This window comes from Acipenser ruthenus, chromosome 45, assembly GCF_902713425.1.
Source record: "Acipenser ruthenus chromosome 45, fAciRut3.2 maternal haplotype, whole genome shotgun sequence".
NCBI lineage: Eukaryota > Metazoa > Chordata > Actinopteri > Acipenseriformes > Acipenseridae > Acipenser > Acipenser ruthenus.
In genome coordinates, this window is record NC_081233.1 from 7,525,979 (window position 1) to 7,550,290 (window position 24,312).

General features: G+C 41.3%; 1 protein-coding gene across 4 annotated transcripts; it reads right to left on the reverse strand.

The window, feature by feature from the left end:
* Positions 1 to 149: 149 nt before the first annotated feature.
* LOC117966962 (natural resistance-associated macrophage protein 2-like) lies at positions 150 to 22,892 on the reverse strand. Of its 4 annotated transcripts, none has more exons than XM_034913927.2 (17): positions 22,633 to 22,892; positions 14,540 to 14,623; positions 12,896 to 13,038; positions 11,909 to 12,031; positions 11,413 to 11,532; positions 11,132 to 11,238; positions 10,504 to 10,574; positions 9,866 to 9,933; positions 9,389 to 9,544; positions 8,773 to 8,931; positions 8,427 to 8,513; positions 8,206 to 8,325; positions 7,967 to 8,116; positions 7,377 to 7,450; positions 6,850 to 7,003; positions 6,527 to 6,580; positions 150 to 566 (listed from the first exon to the last, which is right to left on the reverse strand). In XM_034913927.2, exons 1-17 carry the CDS (start codon positions 22,733 to 22,735, stop codon positions 489 to 491), a joined length of 1,851 nt encoding a protein of 616 aa, XP_034769818.2. In that variant the 5' UTR covers positions 22,736 to 22,892; the 3' UTR covers positions 150 to 488. The 4 variants fall into 4 exon arrangements, with proteins under 4 accessions (XP_034769818.2, XP_058869289.1, XP_034769817.2 ...); XM_059013306.1 differs by lacking the exon at positions 22,633 to 22,892 and adding an exon at positions 22,193 to 22,248; XM_034913926.2 differs by lacking the exon at positions 22,633 to 22,892 and adding an exon at positions 22,060 to 22,193.
* Between the last annotated feature and the right edge of the window lie 1,420 nt (positions 22,893 to 24,312).

The window sequence follows — 24,312 nt, forward strand, 5'->3', positions numbered from 1 at the left end:
AGAGATTGGCCATGATGACTGTGAAAGCTCTGTTGAGGCCACAGCGGTGGTTTAAGCTATTTATAAAGTCTCCAGGATGTGAGGGCTAAAACCAAAAATGATACAAAGTGAATCTGAAGAAGAAGACTACATTACGATATCTCTTATATTTCAAGTCTTTAAAGAACAGGCTAACCAAGTTTTCCTCACAGTGTAAATGGACGTACATTTATGTACACAAAGGTGTACGGTTATGATGTCTATCAAGACAGGGGCATGAAGAAGGAGGAGCAGGTTGAGAAAGGGCTTTTGGTGAAGGACAAGACAATTCTGATATTTAAAAAAAATATTATAATAAAAAAATAATTGTCCACAACTGGCTGAGCGTCCCTGTAATTTTAGGGGTTATGAAGAAGTGCATCTCTATAAGAGAAACAGGAGAGTTATTATTTTTTTGGGGGGGGGGAGAGGGGAGCTCCATCTCACCCAGCACTGGTCCTCCAGCCCTGCTATCTTTCCACACACATGCTGCTGTCCACATCGTTCAGCAGGTAGAGGTCAGAGTGCCCTGTTAGTCCCAGACGATACTGAAAGAGAGAAGGAAGCCAAATTAGAAAAAACAAAGGGTTTTTATAATCACCGCTGTTTAAATTGGTGCTGGGACAAACGTCTGAATATTCGACGCTGCTTGAAATGTATTCAGTGGCGTTCGTATTCGTTCACATAACAGAATTTATAAATGACTGGGTAGAAAAGATGCAAAGGAGCTCAATGTATAAAATACGTCTGAAATAAATATCACTCATTCTGCTGTCTGGAAGACTCGGCTTTCTTTAATAGGCAAGACGACCGGGTTTGTTTTACAGTAAAAACAAAAAATGAAATATTCAAACATTCGTTTAAATTTTCAACGAATATTAAAACACGTTCGCCCCAGCACCTAGTTTCAAATCCTTAAAATAGGGTACATAAAAAAACCAAACATCTAACAATTCACCTTGTGCCCACAGGGCAAGCACAGGTACATCTCAATCGTGAAGCACTAATACAAAGAGAGACCCAAGTGGTTTGATGCACCATTGTTTAATCAACTTTAAATATTCCACAGTGTCGGAGTTCCTTATCATTGATATGTCCAGAGGATTAAACAATGTGGCATTGATTTTGTTTCCACAGTAATGGGTCACTCCAGATCAAGCAGACCAAGGGCAGGGGGGTTTGCTTTTGCAAATCACTTGAATAACCTTTTATTTTTACAATTTTTACAACCTATCCCGTCCGGGCAGCGCGTGGCCAATTGTGCGTCGCCCCCTGGGAACTCCCGTCCATGGTCGGCAGTGGCATAGCTTGGATTTGAACTGGTGATCTCCAAGCTATAGGGTGCATCCTGCACTCTGGTCTTACTGGATGCGCCACTTGGAAGCCCCACTTTAATAACCTGGCACTTTCTCACCATGAGTTGCACAGGATTTATTTTGCATGCATAGCACCCTGGAACCCCTTTCCAGCACATTCACTGTATCAGTAACCCCAATGAACCCCACTGGAGCTGCAATGACCCTGGTTAAGACAATCACAGTCCTACTAAACATACCGCGAGGACTCTGTATCCATTTGTAAAACATGCATATTATTTCATTCTTTCTCTGTTCGGATGAGTGCAGCTCATTGTCACTTGAAACAATTCAGCAATAAATCACGATGGAGTCTAGCAGGGGTCAGGGAGTCTGGTTTGAAATCCATCGCTCAAAATCATTGTAGAGTTAAACACATGTGCATACAGGAGTGAAAACAGCAGGAACGGCTGGCATTACAGCACACTCTCAAAATAGGGTGTCAGAGGACCGATTCACTCTGTAGAATAGAAGAGATGCATTATCCTGTTTCAACTTTACTGAAACAAAGAGGCTTGTGAAAACTGCGGTCTCACAGGCCTCCGGAACAACTGAAACACCTTGATCTGAATCAGAGCCGTCCTGGCTGTGCTACGCCCTATTGACAGTGTTATGGCAGGTGCTTCTAGTATTTTACTTCCATCTTGTGCATATGTTTGTGGGAGAAGGCATTGGGCCAGATGGATTTGAAAACAGAACCCCTGCCCCCTGCCCCAGGGATTATTTTGAACCATCAGTCATGCAAACCCCTCTAACTTACCACAACACAGAGCAACAGCTCAGCCATTCCCTTCTGCATGTCAAAAGAGATGCCTCAAACATTATCGTTTACCACCGAGGGCAGGGTCACAGCTCATTTAAAACTGATGGCAGTAAATTTGAGTTTAGGAAAAAGCAGAACTAGCAAAACTACTCCTGTAACCCTGACGTATGACGTCAAAAGAAAACCAAATTCATTTAAAAACCTATGGAGTGAAAAAAAAAAAAGACCTGCGTTCATTTACAGTTAGAAAGCTTTGTATTAGATACAGAGCCTGAGTAACCACTGATTAACTTCCAAAGCTTGGTAAAACAAAACAAAAAAATGAAGATCTTGTCATGTTGCAAGTGCGTGTGACGGGACAGAAAACAGAAACAGGCTGAACAGCGCAGAAGTAACTCATCTGTACAATGACTACCTCCGGGTTAGAATTATACCAATTTCATTTGCCGAGATACCAACAGAACAGAATTTTTGATGCATTTTGGTTTAAGTATTTTAGAAAACAAATGTGTACATAACCCACTTACTCGATTTGTTTCCTCTAAAACTGGGAGGGTAAGCTTGTAAGAAAAGAAAAAAAAACAAATAAAAAGAGATAGAAAAAGAATCAGTTAAGGCCACTTGATTCGACCCAGCTCAAAAATTCAAGCAGTGTCACCCAGAACGATTCAGACCATTACCTTTCTTACATTGTGACCCAGTCACAAGAACGAAGAGTAGACAGGCAGATAACCCATTTCTCTCGTGTCTTTTGAAGGATGCCACTACTGTTACTGCCTTTTCATGTTTTTTGTGCGTTCTGAAGGTTGATTCGATTCTCAAACAGTGTTAAAACTTGCAGTACTACAAAAGCACAGGTATACAAAGTGGCTGCTAAAATATGTTATATAAAAAAACACAACACTATCTGAATGTTTTGGTATCTGCTATTTAACCAAATGACATGCAAGGCATACTGGATGCTGTTCCTCTTATTAGGAAAAATGGAGTTTGCATGCTGTTACATATAAATTGAATATGGAGTTTGCATGCCGTTCTATATAAAATTGAATATGGAGTTTGCATGCCGTTCTATATAAAATTGAATATGGAGTATAGAGATTATGAGCTGGTCTAAGATTGTAACTAAACATTACAGCACTGATTATACAGCACTGATTTTATCTTGTAAAAGAGAATGCCAGAGAAATGACTTGCATACACAGCTGTGCCTTCCTCAGATTCATTATTTCTACAGTACCAAATACTGTACTCTAAGTTACAGCGACAGATCCTTTTTTTTTTTTTTTTTTAATTATGAAAAAGGAAATACGACACACACCACTTTTCTTTTCTTTATTTGTCCTTGACATTTAATTTATGTACATTCTCCACCCCACCCAGTAAGACCATTTTTAAAAGCAGTTTGAATCAATTCTTGTAAGTTTCTCTAACAATATATTTACTCAATTTAAAAAGTGGATTGCTTTTTTGTATGTATTGCTATTTTTATTGTACAAAAACACACCATAAAATACACAACATACTACTAAACAATACATGACTTTTGTAGATTATTAAAATGTTCTTCCAAAACAATTCCTTGCTTTGTATTTGTATTGCAGATTGCCTAAACCCCAAATTATGTTTTTTTTTTTAAATTCTACTTGCATCTATTTGCTACCTACTCACCATCACAACAAAAGTAATCAAAGCTACTTCAAATCTGGTTTTGTATTTATTTAAAATAATTGATCACTTACTCAGCAGCCACTATGTATCAGCTTTGATTAGGAGCTACTATTGGGGGGGGGAAGGGAGATGGTTCCAATGGAACCCTGGACTGAATGCTGTGCAGTCTACTTATTGCATAACAGAGCACCAATTTCTGACCATACAACATATTGCAGAAGTAGAAATGAGGTATAATACTGTCTACTGCTCCCTACATTTCAAAAAGGGACTAGTCCTTCTCTCAACAATACAGTAATGGCACTCTCCAATACTGCCTTTAGCATACTACAGGTACCACTGACTGCACTCTAAGTGAACATATTATATTATGCATGGACCACAAACTTTAGGTCTTTAGTTTATGTTCCTGCAAAAAAAATAAATCCTAGGCCGTGCACCTTAATGTTTAAGATCCGACAAGAACGCAGTTTAATATCACATTCAGACAAAGCTTCCTAGCATTGCACACTGCGTACATTTGCATGCAGGAGAAACATTCAAACTTGGTTCAGTATTTAAAAAGAGGTACTTAAATAAAATTAGAGGTGTGGAGAACTTGTTTCACATCTGTGTGTAGCAGACAGACCGTGCCTGCAGTGTAATGTGAAGCGTTTCCATGTATATTAAAACTTGTACAATTGCTTTTTTTGTGTCTGACTATTTGATCACTGTAGTTTTCAAATAAAACTGTTCTGTCTTTGCTGTAGATTGACACACGTAGAATCAGGTAGAAATGATATACTTTCCTGCTAAAATTATGTTATGTACCAGTGACAATTCACATGTACAGCACCATGAAACTACCAAACACATGGCATGCAATTCACACTGGACCCCCACCCAGCCCTGAGTTTCAGAACTACTTCAACTAAAGTACTTCATTTAAATAAATGGTACCTCCTACAGACACATTCATGCAAATCATTTCAGAGCAGGTTTACCTGGGGCCTGACAGTTCAGACGCCTGGTACCTGGTCATTTCACGAGTATATTTAATTAAGTGGAGTTCTGAAACCTAGGACTGTGTGCATCAGGGCTAGTGCACGTTTCAAGCCATGCAAACTGAAGAACAGCTTATAAAAATCTCCACTAAACGCAGTTTTATTCAAAAACAACTAAAAACCAGGGACTCAGAGACTCAATAACTTGTGCAAAACAATTCTCCAGATACATGCAGGGAACGGGAATAAGACTCCCATTGCATAGCGATTTGATCCATTCCTGGTTTTACCAGTAGTTTAATAAAGAAGACACACACAAGCTTGTTACCCACACACACTGTGGCTGATCAGACTCGTAGTAAAACCTGGAATGGGTGTAACTGCTATGCAATAGGAGTCTTATTTCCACCCCTGCATTATATATCCCTAGTCCACTGGGATATGCATCACCAGCAGCATGAACATGTTTTCTGTATTGCTTTTAAAACTGTTTAAAGAGTGTGCTTGAGATATAAAAACACACACACAATCAACATTGATGAACATTTACATGACAAAAATACATTAATAAACACAGCCAGGTTACATACATTGAGGTAATGCCAAGATTCAGAATGAACAAAAAGGTGTTTTAAGGTGGTATTGGAGGACAGCTTTTGCAGTTGCTATTACAGCTCCCTGACATGTGCACAACTTCTTCATGCTTATGGTCATACAGCAAATAACCATAACCTATCAATACCACCTTAAATAACTGACAGCACATATTTCTTTTGTTGTCCCTGCATTCTGAGGGGTACATATAGTACATTGCAACAAAGAAACTGGGCTTTTACATCATTCACATTGCTAGAGATTTTCATTAATGGAATAATAGTGATGAATACATTGCACTGCTGGTATTGAAAAATACTGGTGTTAAACTATGACAATAAAAACATGATTCATAATTATATATATATATATATATATATATATATATATATATATATATATATATATATATATATATATATATATATATATAATATATATATATATATATATATAATATATATCTCTTAGGATTTTGGCTCGGAGGATTTTAAAACCTGTTATAGATTTCCAGTTTTGTTTTTTGTACAATGTTACCATGCTTTCCAATGGTTAATCAAAGTATGGTAGTACTTTTAGCCCTGAAGTAGAAAGGTACAATTACACAGCCAAACCACTGGAGGGTGACTTGTAACATAGTGGAGATAATTTAAGGAACAGGCAAGTTATGCCACCATATATAGCAAGACGACATTTTAATTAAATCAGCAGCATTGCATTAAACAGCATAAACAGAGGTACTTGCAGAACACAAGGCTGCCTGTATAGACCAGCAGTCTATTGTGAATCCCCATTTAAATACAGAACCCTGGACAGAAGGCAGAAAACGAACAATACTAGCAAGGGACTTGCACCTAACAGTTGTTATTTTGTTCTGTTAAATATGTGTCTCTGAAGTTTTTTGGAAGGTCACTTTGTATGAGTAACAATAGCCCTGAACCCCATCGACACACCCCTCTATCTGAGCATGCATGCAAGCTTTGCTGTGTGGACCCTGTTAAAGCTGCACATGCACAGACAGACAGACAGACAGACAGACACACACAGACAGCACCGCCACTGCTCTGCTTGCTTGTTCTCGGCCGTGTTTAACTGTCAGACTCGGAGGGCTCCTCAATTAAGACCACCGGACTGTTCCTTACCCTGCTTCCGATATCCAGGCACGAGACCCCCAGAGCAATCAAACATTGCCACGCCTGCAGGGACAAAGGGGACAGTGTGGTGAGTGACTACTGGAGGAAATAAACAGATAAAAACACACTACAGGTCTTCATACCAAAATGGACTCTTAGTTGGTTAAATTATTCTTGATCTGACATAGCTACACAGCACCAATAAAATAATTGTTCCAGTTAATAAATGACATGAAAAACTGACTACAAAGAAACCCAGTCAAGCAGACCAACATTAGTTTCTTATATATGTACTTGCAGAATTCTGACTGAGCAAGTTAAGGATGACTCACCAGATACCCTACGAAGCCCAGGTAGGCTACGGACAGGAGTGCAGCCATCACGTAGAGAACCACGCTCCCCAGACTCGTCACGTACACCACCACGAAATACATGTTGATGCAGCACACCATCAGGATCACTACCCCACCACCGATCTTCCACAGCCTGGAGGGAGACACGAGAGACAGGCAATCCGGTCAAGCCAGGGCTCACCGCTCCCTGAACAAGACTCAACACTCGTCGCTAGCTTCTTCATGGCGGCTCCAATTCATATGTAACTTTTAAACTTAAGCACTTAAAGGATCTTTTTTCTAACCTGAAAAAAAAAAATCAATTCAAAATTCACAAAGCCTTTCATTTCCCAAAGTGATATTAAGTGGGAGTGGAAATCGGTTTATATATATATATATATATATATATATATATATATATATATATATATGTGAGTGATATTAAACTATAGTGTGATTAAAAACTGGTGATCATACAAAAAGCAGGTTTGACTGCAGTTATAAAAATAGACTGGTTTCACACTTACAGCCCGTTGGCGAAGTCGTTCATGATGGAGTTGAGACTGGTGAAGGTGAGGATTGGGATCAGGGCAAAGGGGAGCTGCAGAAAGAAACAATACTATTAAAATCTATCACTTCCCAGGAGCACATGCTCAAAATCCTCCATCTCTTCTAAATGAAATTACCGTCACAGTATACAGTGGCAACACCTCTTAATTACAGTGCTAACATTACCCCCGGATTAGCATTCATGTTTACAAACTAAGAAACAGACAGGATTCTTGGTCTATAGCCCAGACTACTGATGTCCAGTTCCAGTGACCTACAAGAAGCTGCGATTAATCCAAAAGGAGATCATACCTGAAAAAGGACTCCACCAGGCATTAAGTACGCTATACGCATCTTCTTTTAGTCACTAAATAAATGGCAATTGCATTTTAAAGCTGAAGGAACATATTGCATGAAGGGCAAAACGGATTTCAGACAACCGTTTCTTAAATTGCTCTTACTAAGAAACGTGCTTTAAATGTTTTAAAGCACGTGGGTGGAACTAAAATCAGAAGAAGCTGCAACTCGTCCCTGAGCCTGTCTCTGTATCTCTCAGCCCGTGCCTCACCTGCATGCTCTGCAGCACGTTGAGGAAGTCGTTCATGCCGGTCAGGGTCTGCACGTCCTGAAACACGGCGACCAGCAGAGTGGGGATGATAGCGATGGAGCGAGTGAGGAAGACCCGGGCGAAGCGAGACCACTTGAGGTTCAGGAAGCCCTGCACAGAAAATCACACACAAGTTAGATCGGCATCGACTAACATGGACAGCTGTCAGTCTCTCAGTAACGGATTAAAAGGCATCACACCTCCATGACGAACTGTCCGGAGTAGGTACCGGTCATGGTGGAGCTCTGCCCAGCTGCCAGGATCCCCACTGCCCAGATATAGAGGGCTGCCGGGCCAAAGAAACACCCCAGCACCACGCCCTGGTCAAGAAAAACAACGATTATTGGAACTCACAAGCAAGTTAAGCAACAGCCCCTTGTTAACCTACTTTTGTTTAGTATAGATTTGCGTGAAGACTTACCCCTTTGTAGATGTCCACCTCCAGTGTTTGGTTGTTGAGAGGGAAGAGGTTGGAGTAAGGGCTGCTGCTGTTGGTGCAGACGTCATGCTGAAATGAGAAGACAATAAAGAAGATCAGCCTCCATGCCTCAAGCCAGGTCTGAAGGGAGCACCTTTCTCTTGGGGGGAAGAGGGAGGGAGCACTTGAGTCTCCGTGCCTCAGTTGTTGCTTCCAAATGACCTGGCGTTGACCTGTCTTTTGGAAATCAAATTTGCAACTGTATTTTAAAATGGTAGAACATGTTCAGACGAGCCGTGAAAAACACATGTTGCTGCTGTGAACCGATCAGAACACAGGGCAGACTTACCACTTCCTCGTTGGTCCTCCCGTAGAACGCCTCCGCAAAGACGGCCACGACGAAGACGTTGATGAGGAAGGAGATGAAGAGCGCCACGCACGACTCGATGAAGAAATACTTGTTGGCTTCCTTTACTTCACTCTTATTGGAGCGATCGATCTGCCTCGACTGGAAAAAAAATAAATAAAATGACATATGCCTCCAATTAAACACAAGATTTGAAGAAACTTCAACAGAATTTTACTCAGCATTTCTACTCTGATCATTTGCTGGGGTTGAACAAAAATACTGAGATCTGTGGTGGTTTCCCTCCTATGTAATGTAACATGTAATCTGCAGTACAATCAAAGCTGCATCTTCCTGTCAGTTTCAGTCACAGTGATGGTATTCAAGAGAACACTTTTTTTTTTTTTTTTTTTTTTTTTAATGTTTCTGCAACAGCATTTCAATTCAGAAAAATTATTTATATTAAAAAAGGGGGGGCTTGTAGGTAAACTTAATTGTTTATTTATTAATCTTAGAACTGCAATCATGTTTAAAAAATAAAGAGAGTTGGACTTCTCGCTTTGTGTACGGTTTGCGCCCGTACAGAGAAACCGGAGCCAGCACATGAGCTTGTCCTTACCTTGACCAGAGCGGAGTGCAGGTAGATGTTGTGTGGCATGATGACTGCGCCCACGATACCTACAGCCTGCTCCAACTGTGGGGCTCCGCAGCCCTGGCAGTATGGGAGGAACATGCCCTTCAACAGCTCCCCCTGGTCCGGCTTCACCATCACGTACTGTCAGGGGGGCGCAGAGACAGGGGGCAAAGTTAATCATCTAGATACAGCCTGTTAACTCTACCGGGGGTCCCCCCCACAGTCAGGCATAACTGTTAATAGTGGTTGTCTCTGTTTGTTTCAAGTGTAAAACGTCCAAGCACAAGAGGAATGAATTTAGATCATTCTTTTTAAGGGAGGAAAATAAGACCCACTGCACAGTGTACAGGTAACAAGCTCAGGTGTTTCTGAATAAACTCCTAGTAAAACCAACAATGTTAACTGAAGATCACTCTTTTAATTATACAGTAATGTTAATTGAAGATCACTCTCTTTGCTCACCTCGTATCCGAATGTGATGGCCATGATCGTGATTAGGAACCCAAAGAAGGCTTCCAGTTTCCTCAAACCTGAGGGAAAGCGTTCACAGTTACACTCAATAGACAACACATCCTTCCGGCGTTGACTGGGGACATGAAGCTGAATAACTTACTGTGACCTACACTGTAGACAAAACAGGGACGGAAATAAAAGACTCCTGTTGCACAGCAGTTTCACCCATTCCACGTGTTAATACAAGCCTGATTAGCCACAGTGTCTAGGTAACAAGCTCAGGTGTGTCTTACTAGTAGTAAAACTCGGACTGGATCACACTGCTATGCAATGGGAATGAGAACGCTTTGGTGAACACATCGTCTGCTGCAGAAAGGAAAGCATCCTGTAACTGTAAATGTATTGCAAGGTATATTTGCACTTTTAAAAGCAGAGTAAGTTTAGTTTGCTGCAAGGTTGCCTACTGCAACCCGCATTATATTTCTGAAAAGCTGCTAAAAACATTTTGTAATGATGCATAAAATAAACTGCATAACTTACACTAAAGAAACGTTCAGACTACCCCACGAGATACCCAACACCTACATAAACAGTACTACCTATACACACACACAAAGCATGCTGCAGACTGCGGACGGGGGAATTACCATATTTATCAAGGAAGAGGAACACAAAGGTGTCGACGATGGTGATGAGAACTCCACCCCACAGAGGAATCCTGCAAGGAGACATGGGAACAAATCCATTGTTGGTCATGAACATCGATTTGATTAATCCACCGTATCCCACCCCCACCAGGACTTTAGCATTTCAAACCAAGCCCAAGGGAATCACCCTGAACTGCATCAAACAGCTGTACTGTATTCTGGGATTTCCCCTGAATTAACTGCTTATCCAAGCAGGTACCGTTTGATCAAACAAAGCCCATTGCCCCGTTAGTGCAGAGTTTCCCCTGCCACAGCTATGAATAAAAAACACAAGAGCCACCAGTATAATGAAAATGTAACCCTAATGTGACCTACATCCATATGTAAAAAAAATGTACCCAAGATTCTGATTCGCACAATAACTTTTGCAAAAGAACGTCCTTACAAAGTTTCGTCAACTGGAAAAGTGGTTCCCCAGGCACATGTTAAAATGGAAAGGCCTCTCCACTGGATATTCTGCCATCCACCCTATGCATTTCTGAAGCTGGCTACAGTGCGGACGAACCCCAAGAGAGAGAGTCTATCATCGGGGTACTGACTGCTGCCCCCCCCCCCCCCCCCCCCTTACCTTCCAGCGGAGAGCAGGTTGAAGGCGATGGCACAGCCGATGACCTCCTGCATGTCTGACCCAATGATAGCCAGCTCTACCATCAGCCACAGGACAATACGAGGCACCTGGGGAGAAAAGGAAACAAGAGAGTCTCACAGGCGAGGCACGCACATCCCAAACCCTTCGGTGTCAGAATAAAAACTGTGCAAACCAGTAAACGGTGTGTGCACTGCTGAACAGGGCTGCCTGTCCAGTGATGAAAAATACAAGCCGACAAACTTACGATGCCGAGCACTTACTGCGGGATACTGGCGATGGCACACTTCAGCCAAGTGCATCCCAGTCACCACCCCCAAGCGCGCTGCCAGCCTTTGCAACAGCAGACCGAGGATCGTGGCAGACATCAGGACCCAGAGAAGCTTAAGAAAAAACAAACAATAATTACATCATATATCAAGGCGTGTCAGTTTTACACATACCATAACAAAGACGTTTAGCATAACCTACATGCACAATTTTATTCTCAGTGCAGGAATGGAATAAGTTTTGCATAGCAGTTTCATCCATTCCAGGTTTTACTATGAGCTCGATCAGCAGGTAAGAAGCTCAGGTGTGTGTTATTAAACTCCTAGTAAAACCAGGAATGGATCAACAGGACTCTTTTTTTTCCACCCCTGTTCTGCATGTCTTCACTACAGCTCCATTTGGGGGGAGAACTACCCCATTTTCCTTTGGCTCTTCCAGGCGTGTCATGGTTATAAGTGAGCTGCAGGGTTGCACGATCCAATCCAATACCTTGAAGCCGGCCTTAGCTCCAGACTGCAGGTCAGACTCAATGTTTCCTGGGTCCAGGTAGGCGATGCTCATAAGAAACCCGGGTCCAGTGAACGCCCATAGCTTGCGAAAGCTGAACCCAGGCTAGGAGAAAGAAAGGATTACAATAAAATTCAATGCATCTGAAGAATTTTTCTTAAGACGCTGATAAAGCCTTCATCAAAATGTAAACGGTAAACGACAAAGCACGCAAGCCTCCAGCTTTTCCAAACCAGATATCGGTTTTTTAACCCTTTCAGTGCTGGTGGGATCTCAAGGTCCCGTCTTATCTTCGCGTCGTATGTTCACATACTCCATCGGAAACCACATTGAACCTGGCATCCTGTTCTCAGGTATACTCAATAAAAGGCGTTTATTGTTCAGGTCGACAAAAGCAATTCAGGAGTGAAAGGGTTAAAAAGGAAATGCACTGCTGTAATAAGTGCTGGTTTCAAAACCTCAACACGTTTGATCTACACAGGGAATGGGAGTGCACGACGTGGAGTTATTTCATTAGCTGGGATCCCTTTAATCTAAAAACGTGCGTGTCGCGCGAGAATATCGGTTGGTTTCTTTATCTGATTAAAACATGCATGGTCATAAGGCTTGAAGCCGAGTAATACTGCCTTTGGTTGTTTTCACTTCCACTGTTGTGGTGTTTCTTCAAGAGAACGCACTGGAGAACAATGTAACTTTCACTCTTAGTAGAGGACACTTACACGTGCGGTAATGAAACAGCCACGTCAATAAATTCAATACGCCAACAATTGATATAAAACAAACAAAAAATCAAATCTTACACCAACATACCTCCCCAGCCACAGCTTTTAATATCATGAAACGGTATACAAAATGCCTTATGCAACTTTCTGATAACAATATATACTGTACCTAAAAAGATATCATTAGCAGTCACTGCAATTATTATTTTTTTTTTAAATATGTAAACTGTAACAGGATTACACTTGCCTTGGAATCTTCCGGAATGGGAACCTTCTCTTCAAAGTAGGTCGAGAACGGCTCATCTGCTGATTCGGGGGACTCCGGCGGAGAGATTGAGCTGTATTGTGTCTGTACAGTCTGGATTTCCCCATTTTCCAAAGAACGGTTTTCTGCAAAAAAAAAAAAAATAAAAAAAAAAATAAAAACCTTTTATACTGAAACACACTACACGACACAATTTAGGCTGTGCTGAAAAATCTTTTCCCATTTAATATATCCAACACAGAATTTTGAAATATGACACACACACATATGTTTAGACAGACAGCCAAGCAGGGGAAACCATCAGAAAATGTAACACCAAATCCCAAATCAAACCATGAAGAAGCACGATTTGAATCTTTGGATTACAAAATCACCAAGAAAAAAAAAAAAAAAAAAAACATTTGCAACAGCTGGCTGCTCTGCAGATGTTAACTGCTTTTAAAAACTGGATTGCAAGCTTGCTTACAGCAGCATGCATGCTTGCTTTACTTACTCAGCTTAGTGCGCTCTGACATTGCTGATCAGCGTTCAGTAGTACAGTAGACGTCTGCTAAAGAAGATCTGCACTCCAATGCCACAAGCACCCCGTTTCAGTTTGCCACCCTCGCTCACTGTCTCATCTCCTAATATCTAAACCTATGTCATCATCACAGCTTCCTATTTCACCATTTAAATAAAGGGAGACAGGGCATTACTAACTCGCTCCGTTTGACATGAGGAAGCAGCATGCGGTTGATGACTCGCCAGCCTACTCTGTTGCACACATACAGATATTGTACAGGGGTTGGATTCATTGTAAAACACCTGAGATAGGCGCTTTTGTATAAACAGGCTTCATGTTATAAATGTGCAAACTGGTAGACATGGCATCTATTCTGGAATGTATAAAAGATCTTCTGGAAGTCAGTTTCAGTCACTAATGACACTGACGGACTTTGAAAAGGGGGGGGGGGGGTGATAAAAATGGCTTGACCAGCAATTCTGCATTCAAGAAGGTATAAAATTATTGACAGCCTGAAATAGTGGCAGATCTGAAGATCGCTGTCCTGCAATTTAAAAGTCCCCGAGAAATCAGGTCCTCGTGTTTCAGGGATGGAAATAAGACTCCCGCTTGCACAGCAGTTTGATCCATTCCTGGTTTTGTGGATACCTGGAGATTCTTTCGTTTTGAATGAGCTAGACGGATAATTCCTACCACATTAACAGTAAGCAAAATCTCCCGGGAACAAAATGACCTATTAAAGAAAGAAGGGAAACGCTATGCTGTACTGTAGAATGGGTGCAGTTCATCTCATGGTTTATGAATCAATATCGTTTTGGTAGTCATTTATAAAATTCTATTACATGAACAAATAAGAACATGGTTATTTTTGCCACTGAATACAATGAGTGTCTTAGAACATTTGTTTCAGAACAAAGTTGCGCGAGCTAATCAGGAGGTAAGAAAATTGATTTTAAGATATTGGTTAACATTCCCCTTAAAGCCATTCTCTTGCAAGACAACTTGAGACCGAAGGTGTCAATTGCAAGGATGGGTTTTATAACAGGTGTCACTGTCCCAATCCTTACTGTTAATCAAACACTAACACACACACACACACACACATACACACACGCTGTACATACCTTCGTCCGGGGGTTGTGGTTCCTGGTCTGGAGGCATTGTGGCTCTGGGGAGTATCTCAATGTGTTCTGGGAAACTGATGAGACCTGAAACACAGCCAAACCACAACAGCATGAACAGCACAGCCAGTACTGTTACAAAGAGCACGGGAGCTCAGGGGAGGAGGCATGACTTAGCAGTTTAACAGGGAGGGGGGTGCCGAGTAAGCAACACAGAGACTTGAGGACTAGCTACAGGGAACCACATCTGCTTTTTCACCCTTTACAAAACAGAAATTTTAGCTGACTATTTGGTAAAAGAATATATATATTTTTTTATATATATAAAGTAAACGGATTGTGTAATGGTGACACTGCATAAAGCATTTATTTTTGTTGGGGGCAGGTGGAAAAGCTGAAAACCAGGTCACACGCTACATAAAGCCTCTGTGGTCATGTTGATGTGGCTGAAGGGCTAGAAAACAGGGTGTATAAATAGTACGTTACAGCAGCTTGGGAAAAAAATAAGTCTTCATGTTCTCAGGCTAATGCCTTTGTCTTAAAACGAACCTGCAATTAATCAACACGTTTGAATAATTATTGCAATATATCTGTAGAAATATTAATCATTTAGCAAACACAACAAGTCCATGAGTAACACTCCTCCCCCACTATGGCAATAAATGCAAATTTAGAGCTATTTACAATCATCCCTGCGTTACATTCACTGTAAGCGAGACACACGAAGCCACCTACCGACAGACAGGTTCACAAAATAAGACTCCTGCTGCACAGCTGTAGCTGTGTCTTATTAAACTCATAGTAAAACCAGGAATGGATCACACTGCTATGCAACAGGAGTCTTATTGCCATCCAGGGAATACCCATAAATTGAACTCCTACATGTACAGTGTCAATACAGAAAACGCTACCTTCATAAGTAGCCCATTATAATCTGCTGCCTTCCTATCTTCCAACTTTAGAAAATCAGGGAACGGCAAACCAACAGCTTTATGTAAAAATGTGCCTGACTTGTGCAAAGACTTCAACACCAGTTCCTACAGCGCTTCTAAATAAACAGGACACTTACTATGTTTTTGTGCAACAACGTCTTCAAGGAAGAGGAGACCACCAAAGAGCCAGTCCAGCAAAGGATTAGCGGAGGCACATGGCAGTGTATTCTAGGCAGTGTCACGAGACTGTGCAAGACAGATTGTGTGTGTGAGAGAGAGATGGGCGGTTCCCTCTCCCATCTATTATCTCCACCATGACAATCAGCCTCACCGTGTCCTATCTCTCCTTTCACGGCTTTCTCGCTAACGGTGAAGTCTCTCCGAGTGCTACACCCACGGGATTGGGGTGGAGGGAGTCGGTTGACTTTCCCAGTGCCCATACCAAGAGTCAGTGTGCCAAGTACAAAATGCACAGTATTCAAAGACCACCCTGACCTAGATCCACATTATGTACAAGTGCAGGAATAGACATTACTGTCTGCAGCAGTGGATCCGATAAGTGTCTTGAATTTCACACACTCCTACTAAACAAACAGTGACGCTGTTGTTCTCAGCAGAAGGATTTTCAGAATCTTATTCAATATACCCATTCATAAAACAACCACAAGTCCAAACTTTATACTCACTCCTTCAGGGCTACACAATAGTTGCACGCGATGTGCGCCGAAGGATTTGGTCCAGACCCGGAGATTTTCTTCCAGCTGTATTTATTTATTTATTTATTTATTTATAATTTTTTTTACACAGCTCAGTGAATCTCTTCTCAGATTCGAAGCGATATAGAAATATTAAACCCTAACCTGTAACTTTGGTCTTTTTGAAAATTAGCAAAGTATAATTGTTTGGTTCAGAAGGTATAAAATTTCAGGAAAGTTTGGATTTTGGACAGTCTGCTACCTTTATTTATTTGTGTTACTAATTTGTACTGTCAGTCCCCCTGGCCACCCAAGTTCAAGCCCAACATGTCTTTTCAAGCGAAGCCCTGGAATGTAATGTATTTTAAAAAAAAAAAAAGAGAAATGATCCTGGTAGATTAAAAGACAGACAGTCAGACTGCAGTTGATTGTTAAAAAAAAGCAGCATCTCACATTATATTTATTTTTATCACATTAAAAGTGTTGTGTGGATTAGGAAAATCAGGAAACCACCCACTGCCGGGGGTGTAAACTACCACCTTTCCACACAGAAAGAGTAACACGTTACAGTTCACTGCTGCAAAGTTTAAATCCAACTTTGAGCCACCCACAACAAACTGATCTACCCACAACAAACATCTTCCCACGCAGACATCCTAAATGAGAAGCACATTCTTGAACCAAGCCTAGCTAAAGCAGAGAGAGGCAGGGGTTTAGAAGAAGGTGTTTTACCTGGATTAACTAGTATTTCATTGCTGTTCTAGAGACTTGAGCTGAATGTTCCACAGCGGACCCATGTTCCAAATATTCAATTCTGAATGAAGCTACGAGCTCCAAACGCATGCAATAAATCTAAAATTAAAAGATGCATGGAACGTAGTGAATGAAGCGTGTTCATCGCAATCAAGGAAGGACTGCGCTCATCCAAACGATTCCAGTTTTAAAATATAAAAAAATACATTTAAGATAGTTGGGACTGGTTTTATCAGATCATCATTACTCTTGCACCAACTACCGTTGCCTTAGGTAAATAAATCAAATTAAAAAGAAATGTTACGTGTTAGAGTTTTTTATTTTTTTCTTTAAATTTGGAAAATCGGCAATTTTTTTTTTCTCCCCAATTTGGAAAGCCCAGTTCTTTTGTTTCAACCCGGCTCACTGCTGCCTCCCCCAGCTTTCTTAATGTTTAAAATAGTAACATATACATTAACCAAGAAGATCACTCTGCGTTGACTGGAATTTCAAATGTACTATTCCTGTGTTTAAGTACAGTGATGTACAATTTAAACACAATGCTTGTATACCTTTAATACATTACTAACTGCTGTTGGTAATTGTAACTATTATTATTATTTATTATTATTATTATTTGTTTATTTAGCAGACACCTTTCTGTAAGGCGACTTACAGAGACTCGGGTGTGTGAACTATGCATCAGCTGCAGAGTCACTTACAACTACGTCTCACCCGAAAGACGGAGCACAAGGAGGTGAAGTGACTTGCTCAGGGTCACACAATGAGTCAGTGGCTGAGGTGGGATTTGAACCGGGGACCTCCTGGTTACAAGCCCTCTTCTTTAACCACTGGACCACAAAGCCTCCTTATAACTGATGCGAGTTACCCTACAGGACTACTAGTCGATGTTGATTCTCTTCAAGAAGACCTCTCATGACCACAGCAAGATGATTTAAGTTTGAAAAAAGTACACAATTGTGAAACGGCCTACGTTTTATAAATACATCCATCGATTTCAAAATCTTTGGAAGAAATAAAAGAATTTCCAGACCGATTGCAAAGTTATCGTCGGCTGTGAAACACCAGTTAAAATAATCTTTGCAAATAAATTAGGTAACCATTTACAACAACAGGGTCTGTCTGTCTTCCTCTCTGCTTCCGCATAACAGCTAGGACTTTAATTCTATTTTTATAGTGAACAAGACTAAAAGCCAAACAGGACACACACACACAAATAAATCTCTACACAACAGAGAATAATCACCCCCACTTATCACCCTTTTAAAACAGGAAATAGTCCAAGCAGTATTTAGCAATTTCACAATGTCAGATTATGAAAATCTATCTGCATACAGAGCTTAGGGGCAGAGTTCATAGCAATCAAAGGGTGGGGGGGCATTGTCAAGTACTGTATCGTCAAAGCCAGTCTGAATGACCCCACAATTGTGTTCAACGATTGCAGGATTTCTCAGTGTTCGTTTAATATTTCCATTGAGTTAGTGCAAGTTTAGAGCTATTCAGAGTCCATGAAACCAAATGATAGGTAACTGTGGAATCAGCTTGATCCTTCATGACAGGACAAAGCCACACACATCCAGTGTGTTCTAGCTCATGGCCAAAAGGTTTTGCATCAGCCTGTAGAATTAACTAATTTTGCTTCATAAAAGTTGAATGAAACCTGCTGAATAATGTTGTTAACATATTGAATCACACGTGTTCTTACTGTGTTGTACTGTGCTTGTTATTTAATAAACGACACATTCACGCTAGGTTACAGCGGAGAGAGTCCTTTTTTTTTCTCTCGTATGGGTTTATAAGGTACAGTATCTCAATAAACTCTTTGTTCAAATGTTTTTTTTATTTAAACCAAATGGGTAACACTAAAGATAAGTCAAGATAAAACCTGCAGATCAACCGTGCCAATGCCACCTAGTGGAGTGTCGGTGTTAAAACACACACACACACAGCACAGGGGTTAAGAAAAAAAAAAAAAGAATAAAAAGTGAAGCACCTGCAATATGCAATACATACGCTTGTGAAAAGAGCTGTCCCCAGTATTTCTAATGCTTGTTTTGCAAATTGGCACCCATGACATGTTGTATTCTGCAGTGTCAAGACAGCAGATCTAACCACAAGACCCACCTCCAAGTCCCTCGGCTTTAACCACCAGCCCATACTCCCACTCAGCCCCTCCGTTCTAACCCCTAACAGCCCAAACTGTACATTATACTACAAACACTTAAGGATTGAGAAAAAAAAAAAAAAGGTTCATGTTTTGGGCACAGACAACTAGCCAGTAATGTGTAATCATATATAATAGTACATTGTGTTTTGTTTGTTCTTCTCACAGGCTCTGCCAAAGACACAAGGTTAAACATACCAAACAAGTCAGGCAAAACAAAATACAGAAGTGTCTCGGTCCTGACATCTGTATTGTACAGTGAAGACCCAGCAGCAACCCTGCCTTTGGCTCTGCGATAGCTATTCAAGTGCAAATGAATGCAAAGCAGCAAATTTGACTGGAACAGCAAATTATATAGGATTAGAGATGGAAATAAGATGCCTATTGCATAGCACTTTCACCCATTCCAGGTTTTACTGCAAGCCCGATTAGCTCCTATGTATCGGTAAGAAGCTCAGGCGTGTCTTAAAGTCATAGCAAAACCAGGATAGGATCAAACTGCTATGCAATGGGAGTCTTATTTCCATCTCTGTATAGGACCAATTGCAGATCTAGGGTCCCACCACAGGTATTCCTAATGTTGGAATGACATTACAGTATGCATCAGTTTCTTAAACCCAGACAACATCCCCAAACAGCATTTTAATAGTGGAATGCATTGAGAGGAATGGGCAAGTCTCGTAGCACGAGAACATTTTCACTAAACTGTTACTGTTAAAAGACTGATGGGCTTTTCAGAACTTGACTGTGAACACTTCCCATTGTCCAAAGGATGTCTTGTCTATTAACTCTCTCATATCTTTATAAAGCCAGGTGATTTTTTGTATCTTGGCCCTTTTCTTCTCCTAACTTGGCTGTGTAAAATGCTTACAATAACAAATCGCACAATCATACAATCCCAAGAAGAAACAGAGACACACACACAGTACAGTATCTCTTGAACACGTTGATGATGTCACAAGCCCAGGCCTTTCACTCTTCTTGCCCAAGTGCTATAAACCTGCTTTGTTACTGCAAGCCAATAAAGTTCCTCGTGTCACAGCACTAAACATGAAGCGACTTGGCAAGACTCCGTTACTGCAGATAAGAGCTCCGTTACTGCAGATAAGAACAAGTCATTCCAGTTTGACGACAGCTAGTTTCATTCCAAAGTGCACTAGTGAACCGAGAACTCCTGTTTTAATGAAATTGTCTTTACTAAATCAATATAGCCAATGTCTATCACTTCCTCAATAACAGTGAACTTTCAAATGCAATAAGCTTCTTTATATATACATGAAATGATTCAGGGTGCACTTATACTGCGGTCCACGCCTCCATGCCTCAAGCCTGCCCTGGACTGGAGGGAGCACCCTTTCTCTTAGGGGGAGAGGGAGCAGTTCAGTCTCCATGCCTCAAGCCTGCCCTGGACTGGAGGGAGCACCCTTTCTCTTAGGGGGGTGAGGGAGCAGTTCAGTCTCCATGCCTCAAGCCTGCCCTGGACTAGACAGAGCACACTTTCTCTTAGGGGTGAGGGAGCAGTTCAGTCTCCATGCCTCAAGCCTGCCCTGGACTGGAGGGAGCACCCTTTCTCTTAGGGGGGTGAGGGAGCAGTTCAGTCTCCATGCCTCAAGTCTGCCCTGGACTGGAGGGAGCACCCTTTCTCTTAGGGGGTGAGGGAGCAGTTCAGTCTCCATGCCTCAAGCCTGCCCTGGACTAGACGGAGCACACTTTCTCTTAGGGAAGTGAGGGAGCAGTTCAGTCTCCATGCCTCAAGCCTGCCCTGGACTGGAGGGAGCACCCTTTCTCTTAGGGGGTGAGGGAGCAGTTCAGTCTCCATGCCTCAAGCCTGCCCTGGACTGGAGGGAGCACCCTTTCTCTTAGGGGGGTGAGGGAGCAGTTCAGTCTCCATGCCTCAAGTCTGCCCTGGACTGGAGGGAGCACCCTTTCTCTTAGGGGGTGAGGGAGCAGTTCAGTCTCCATGCCTCAAGCCAGCCCTGGACTGGAGGGAGCACCCTTTCTCTTAGGGGGTGAGGGAGCAGTTCAGTCTCCATGTCTCAAGCCTGCCCTGGACTGGAGGGAGCACCCTTTCTCTTAGGGGGTGAGGGAGCAGTTCAGTCTCCATGTCTCAAGCCTGCCCTGGACTGGAGGGAGCACCCTTTCTCTTAGGGGGTGAGGGAGCAGTTCAGTCTCCATGCCTCAAGCCTGCCCTGGACTGGAGGGAGCACCCTTTCTCTTAGGGGATGATGGAGCAGTTCAGTCTCCATGCCTCAAGCCTGCCCTGGACTGGAGGGAGCACCCTTTCTCTTAGGGGGTGAGGGAGCAGTTCAGTCTCCATGTCTCAAGCCTGCCCTGGACTAGACGGAGCACACTTTCTATACTGTGGAGTGAGGCACGTTTTATTGAAAGTTTTTTTTTTTTTTAATCAGTATTTATAAAACGTTCTACTAGGATAAACACTGTTTTAAAAATCGAGAATTAAATTACTAAAAGTAGTCCTTAAAACATGCCTTAAAATTGACTGGGGTCTAAGGGATCCATATACAATACCTTAATAAGAAACACGCACCAGACCCAGATTTGGATCCGGACTTCCGAACTAGAAGACCTTAAACCTTTAAAAACGTTATAATATATTCTTCTTAGTTTCTCTCTTTAACTTTATCGTACAAGATAAAGCTGATAAATGCCCACTCTTATCCTAAGCTGCTTAATTAGAAAAAAAAGGTCTTGTTTGTAAATGTTTCGTATCACAGACAGGACGGTATGCATATTCAGTTCACACAGTGGCCCGAGGTCTTAACTTAGCATCTTTACCACTTTCAAACATTCACCGTAGTAAACAAATACCATGACGCAAGACCTGGTACAAAACACAAGTACTGAATATAATTGTTTAAGAAAGAATTGCACTTTTTTTTTTTCTTACACGCATTAGCTTTATTTTCATTTCTTCTAACCACAACGGACAAGCGTTTCAAAAACCCAAGTGTTACTTACCTAAGCTGACCGTTTCATAGACAAACAAACTTGCTAAAAACAATAAATTAAATTAAATTAAATTAAATTAAATATTACACAGGTCAAAGACAGACACAGGGACACTTTGTGAAACACACACAGACATATTTACTCAAAGGGCACGCCCACAGCCGCTCCTCATTGGCTAGAACCGGGAGGAATAGCTTGTTTTCATTGGCTTATAAAGGTTTCCCGCACAACCGACACCCACATCGAAAGACACAGGAATTTACTACCGACGTTTGATGATGAATATTGCCGGGAAATAGTGGCGGCTCTCGTAAATACTGCCATCTAGAGGTTAGGAGTGGAATTACACGTTATTTGTTGCATTTACTTGTACCCACCTGTACTTACATAAATAAAAGCTAAACTCTACTCCCATACCAATCAGTCCCTACTGAAAACACCACCAACCCCAAATTGTGGTGGGCTACTGCATTTCACATTTCACCATAAGACAAAAACTAAATCGACTCTTGTTGGCATAATGGTATTCGTTTTCAGACCCTGTGCTGATGTTCTGTCAGTGTAGTGCAATACTGCCCTTACCTGTTTGGGAAATGGTGAATATTCCAGGTGTCGCAGATCCGTTCAGTTCTATTGTCTCTTTATTCCGGTTGTCAGAAAGGCCAGCGTTTGTTTTCCCTGCCATGGTCGACTCTGAGGGGTATTTTAGCGTCGGTTTAAATATTTAAATCCCTTTTAAAAGTGAACAAAAAACCTACCTGCCTGTCCTTGTGCATTCTTTAACTCGGAATTGTAAAACGCCAACCGGTCAAAAGTCAATCAATTAAAGCGCGCAGTTACACGCCCCGTTGTATTAATGCATATCGTTTGTATTCACTAATTATTTGAACGACAGAAACGACCCCAAGTATAGTTACAACGGGCCACACTAACCCCAGCCCACCTCATACATCGCCTGTTGATAATGCCCTGAAGACTCCAATCTAACCCGAGCGCTTTACTTCTTAAAATGACTGTAGGTAGGGCTCAGATAAACATGAACAGTGCAATCGTTGCATTTAAAAGCTATTTCCCTTTTTTAACTTCAGTTGCAGTTTAGCGACAGCCCTCATCTTTGTGTACCTGTTTTTTTTTTCATTACTATATATATATATATATATATATATATATATATATATATATATATATATATGATCGGTCTCTGGCTGTATTAGAGTCCCCCAATGCTGCCTGTGGATAGAGTATCGCCATGTGTGTTGATAATAAAGGGTGTGACACCAGGCATCATAGAGGCTGTCAGTATCGGCTGTGTCTATTTCTGTTAGGTGTGAAATGACTGAGCACAGAGGAACTCAAATTAGAAGTGTGGTGGAGATTGTCAAAGTTTTACTGAAACACACGGTACAATACTGTCTCTGTAAGGAACACAGAGCATTGGGGAGTCTAATACACGAGAGGCTACTGATAATTATAATTACTGGACAGACTATGTCTTTTTTTAATTATTATTACTTACAATGCAATCATTATGAGTGGTTACCATTGTAATTACTCAAATAATGATTTTTACTTTATCAGCAAGTGTCTTTATAGAATTAAGAGATATCGCCATCTAGTGCACAGCTAGTGTATTCACAGCCATGCAAAAACTTGACCGTCAGTAGATGTTAACTTCTATAAAGACACACTGGCTGATCTTGGTTAAAGCAGCCTTAACACCGAAAATATCAAAAACTATTAAAAACACACATTTAATGACCAGAATAAAACAAAAACAAAAAATCCTCAACAGCAGAATTTACTGGAAGCGATTCCAGAAGGTTTATGTGTTTACCTTTGAGTTGCTTCTTATAGGTTCACAGCACATACAGTTTCAGCTACAGAAGAGCAGCAGCACAAAGCTGTTGAACTTTGACCAGCCTCCGCTCACCCTCAGTGACCGATAAGCACTCATCAGAGCAAATGGCAATTTAGTTAAGCAACGGTTTGTTTTCATGACGTGAGTAAATTCAGTGCAGCGAGTTCCTGCTGCTCAATCAGAACCGAAAGGAATGTCTTGAACAAAGCATATTAAAAAAGTTGATTCATCCCAAAGTTTGCAATATTTGTTTTTCTGTTATCAAAAAGTCAATAACCTTTTTCTGTACCCAATGTGCAACTGGGGTATTTTATTAGCTGATTTTCAATTTACTGATAAATGAATACCACCCCATACAATTTCAATCTGCACACTGATGATGGCAAATAAGACATATTTGTCTA

Bases quoted from the DNA above. Each gene is read 5' to 3' on its own strand.
- LOC117966962 (XM_034913927.2), bottom strand. From the start codon at position 22,735: ATGGCAGGGAAAACAAACGCTGGCCTTTCTGACAACCGGAATAAAGAG. The intron at 11,533-11,908 runs GTATTGGATTGG...TTTTTTCTTAAG, and splicing joins GAGCTAAGGCCGGCTTCAAG to CTTCTCTGGGTCCTGATGTC. The intron at 6,581-6,849 runs GTGAGTCATCCT...TTGTCCCTGCAG, and splicing joins TGGGCTTCGTAGGGTATCTG to GCGTGGCAATGTTTGATTGC.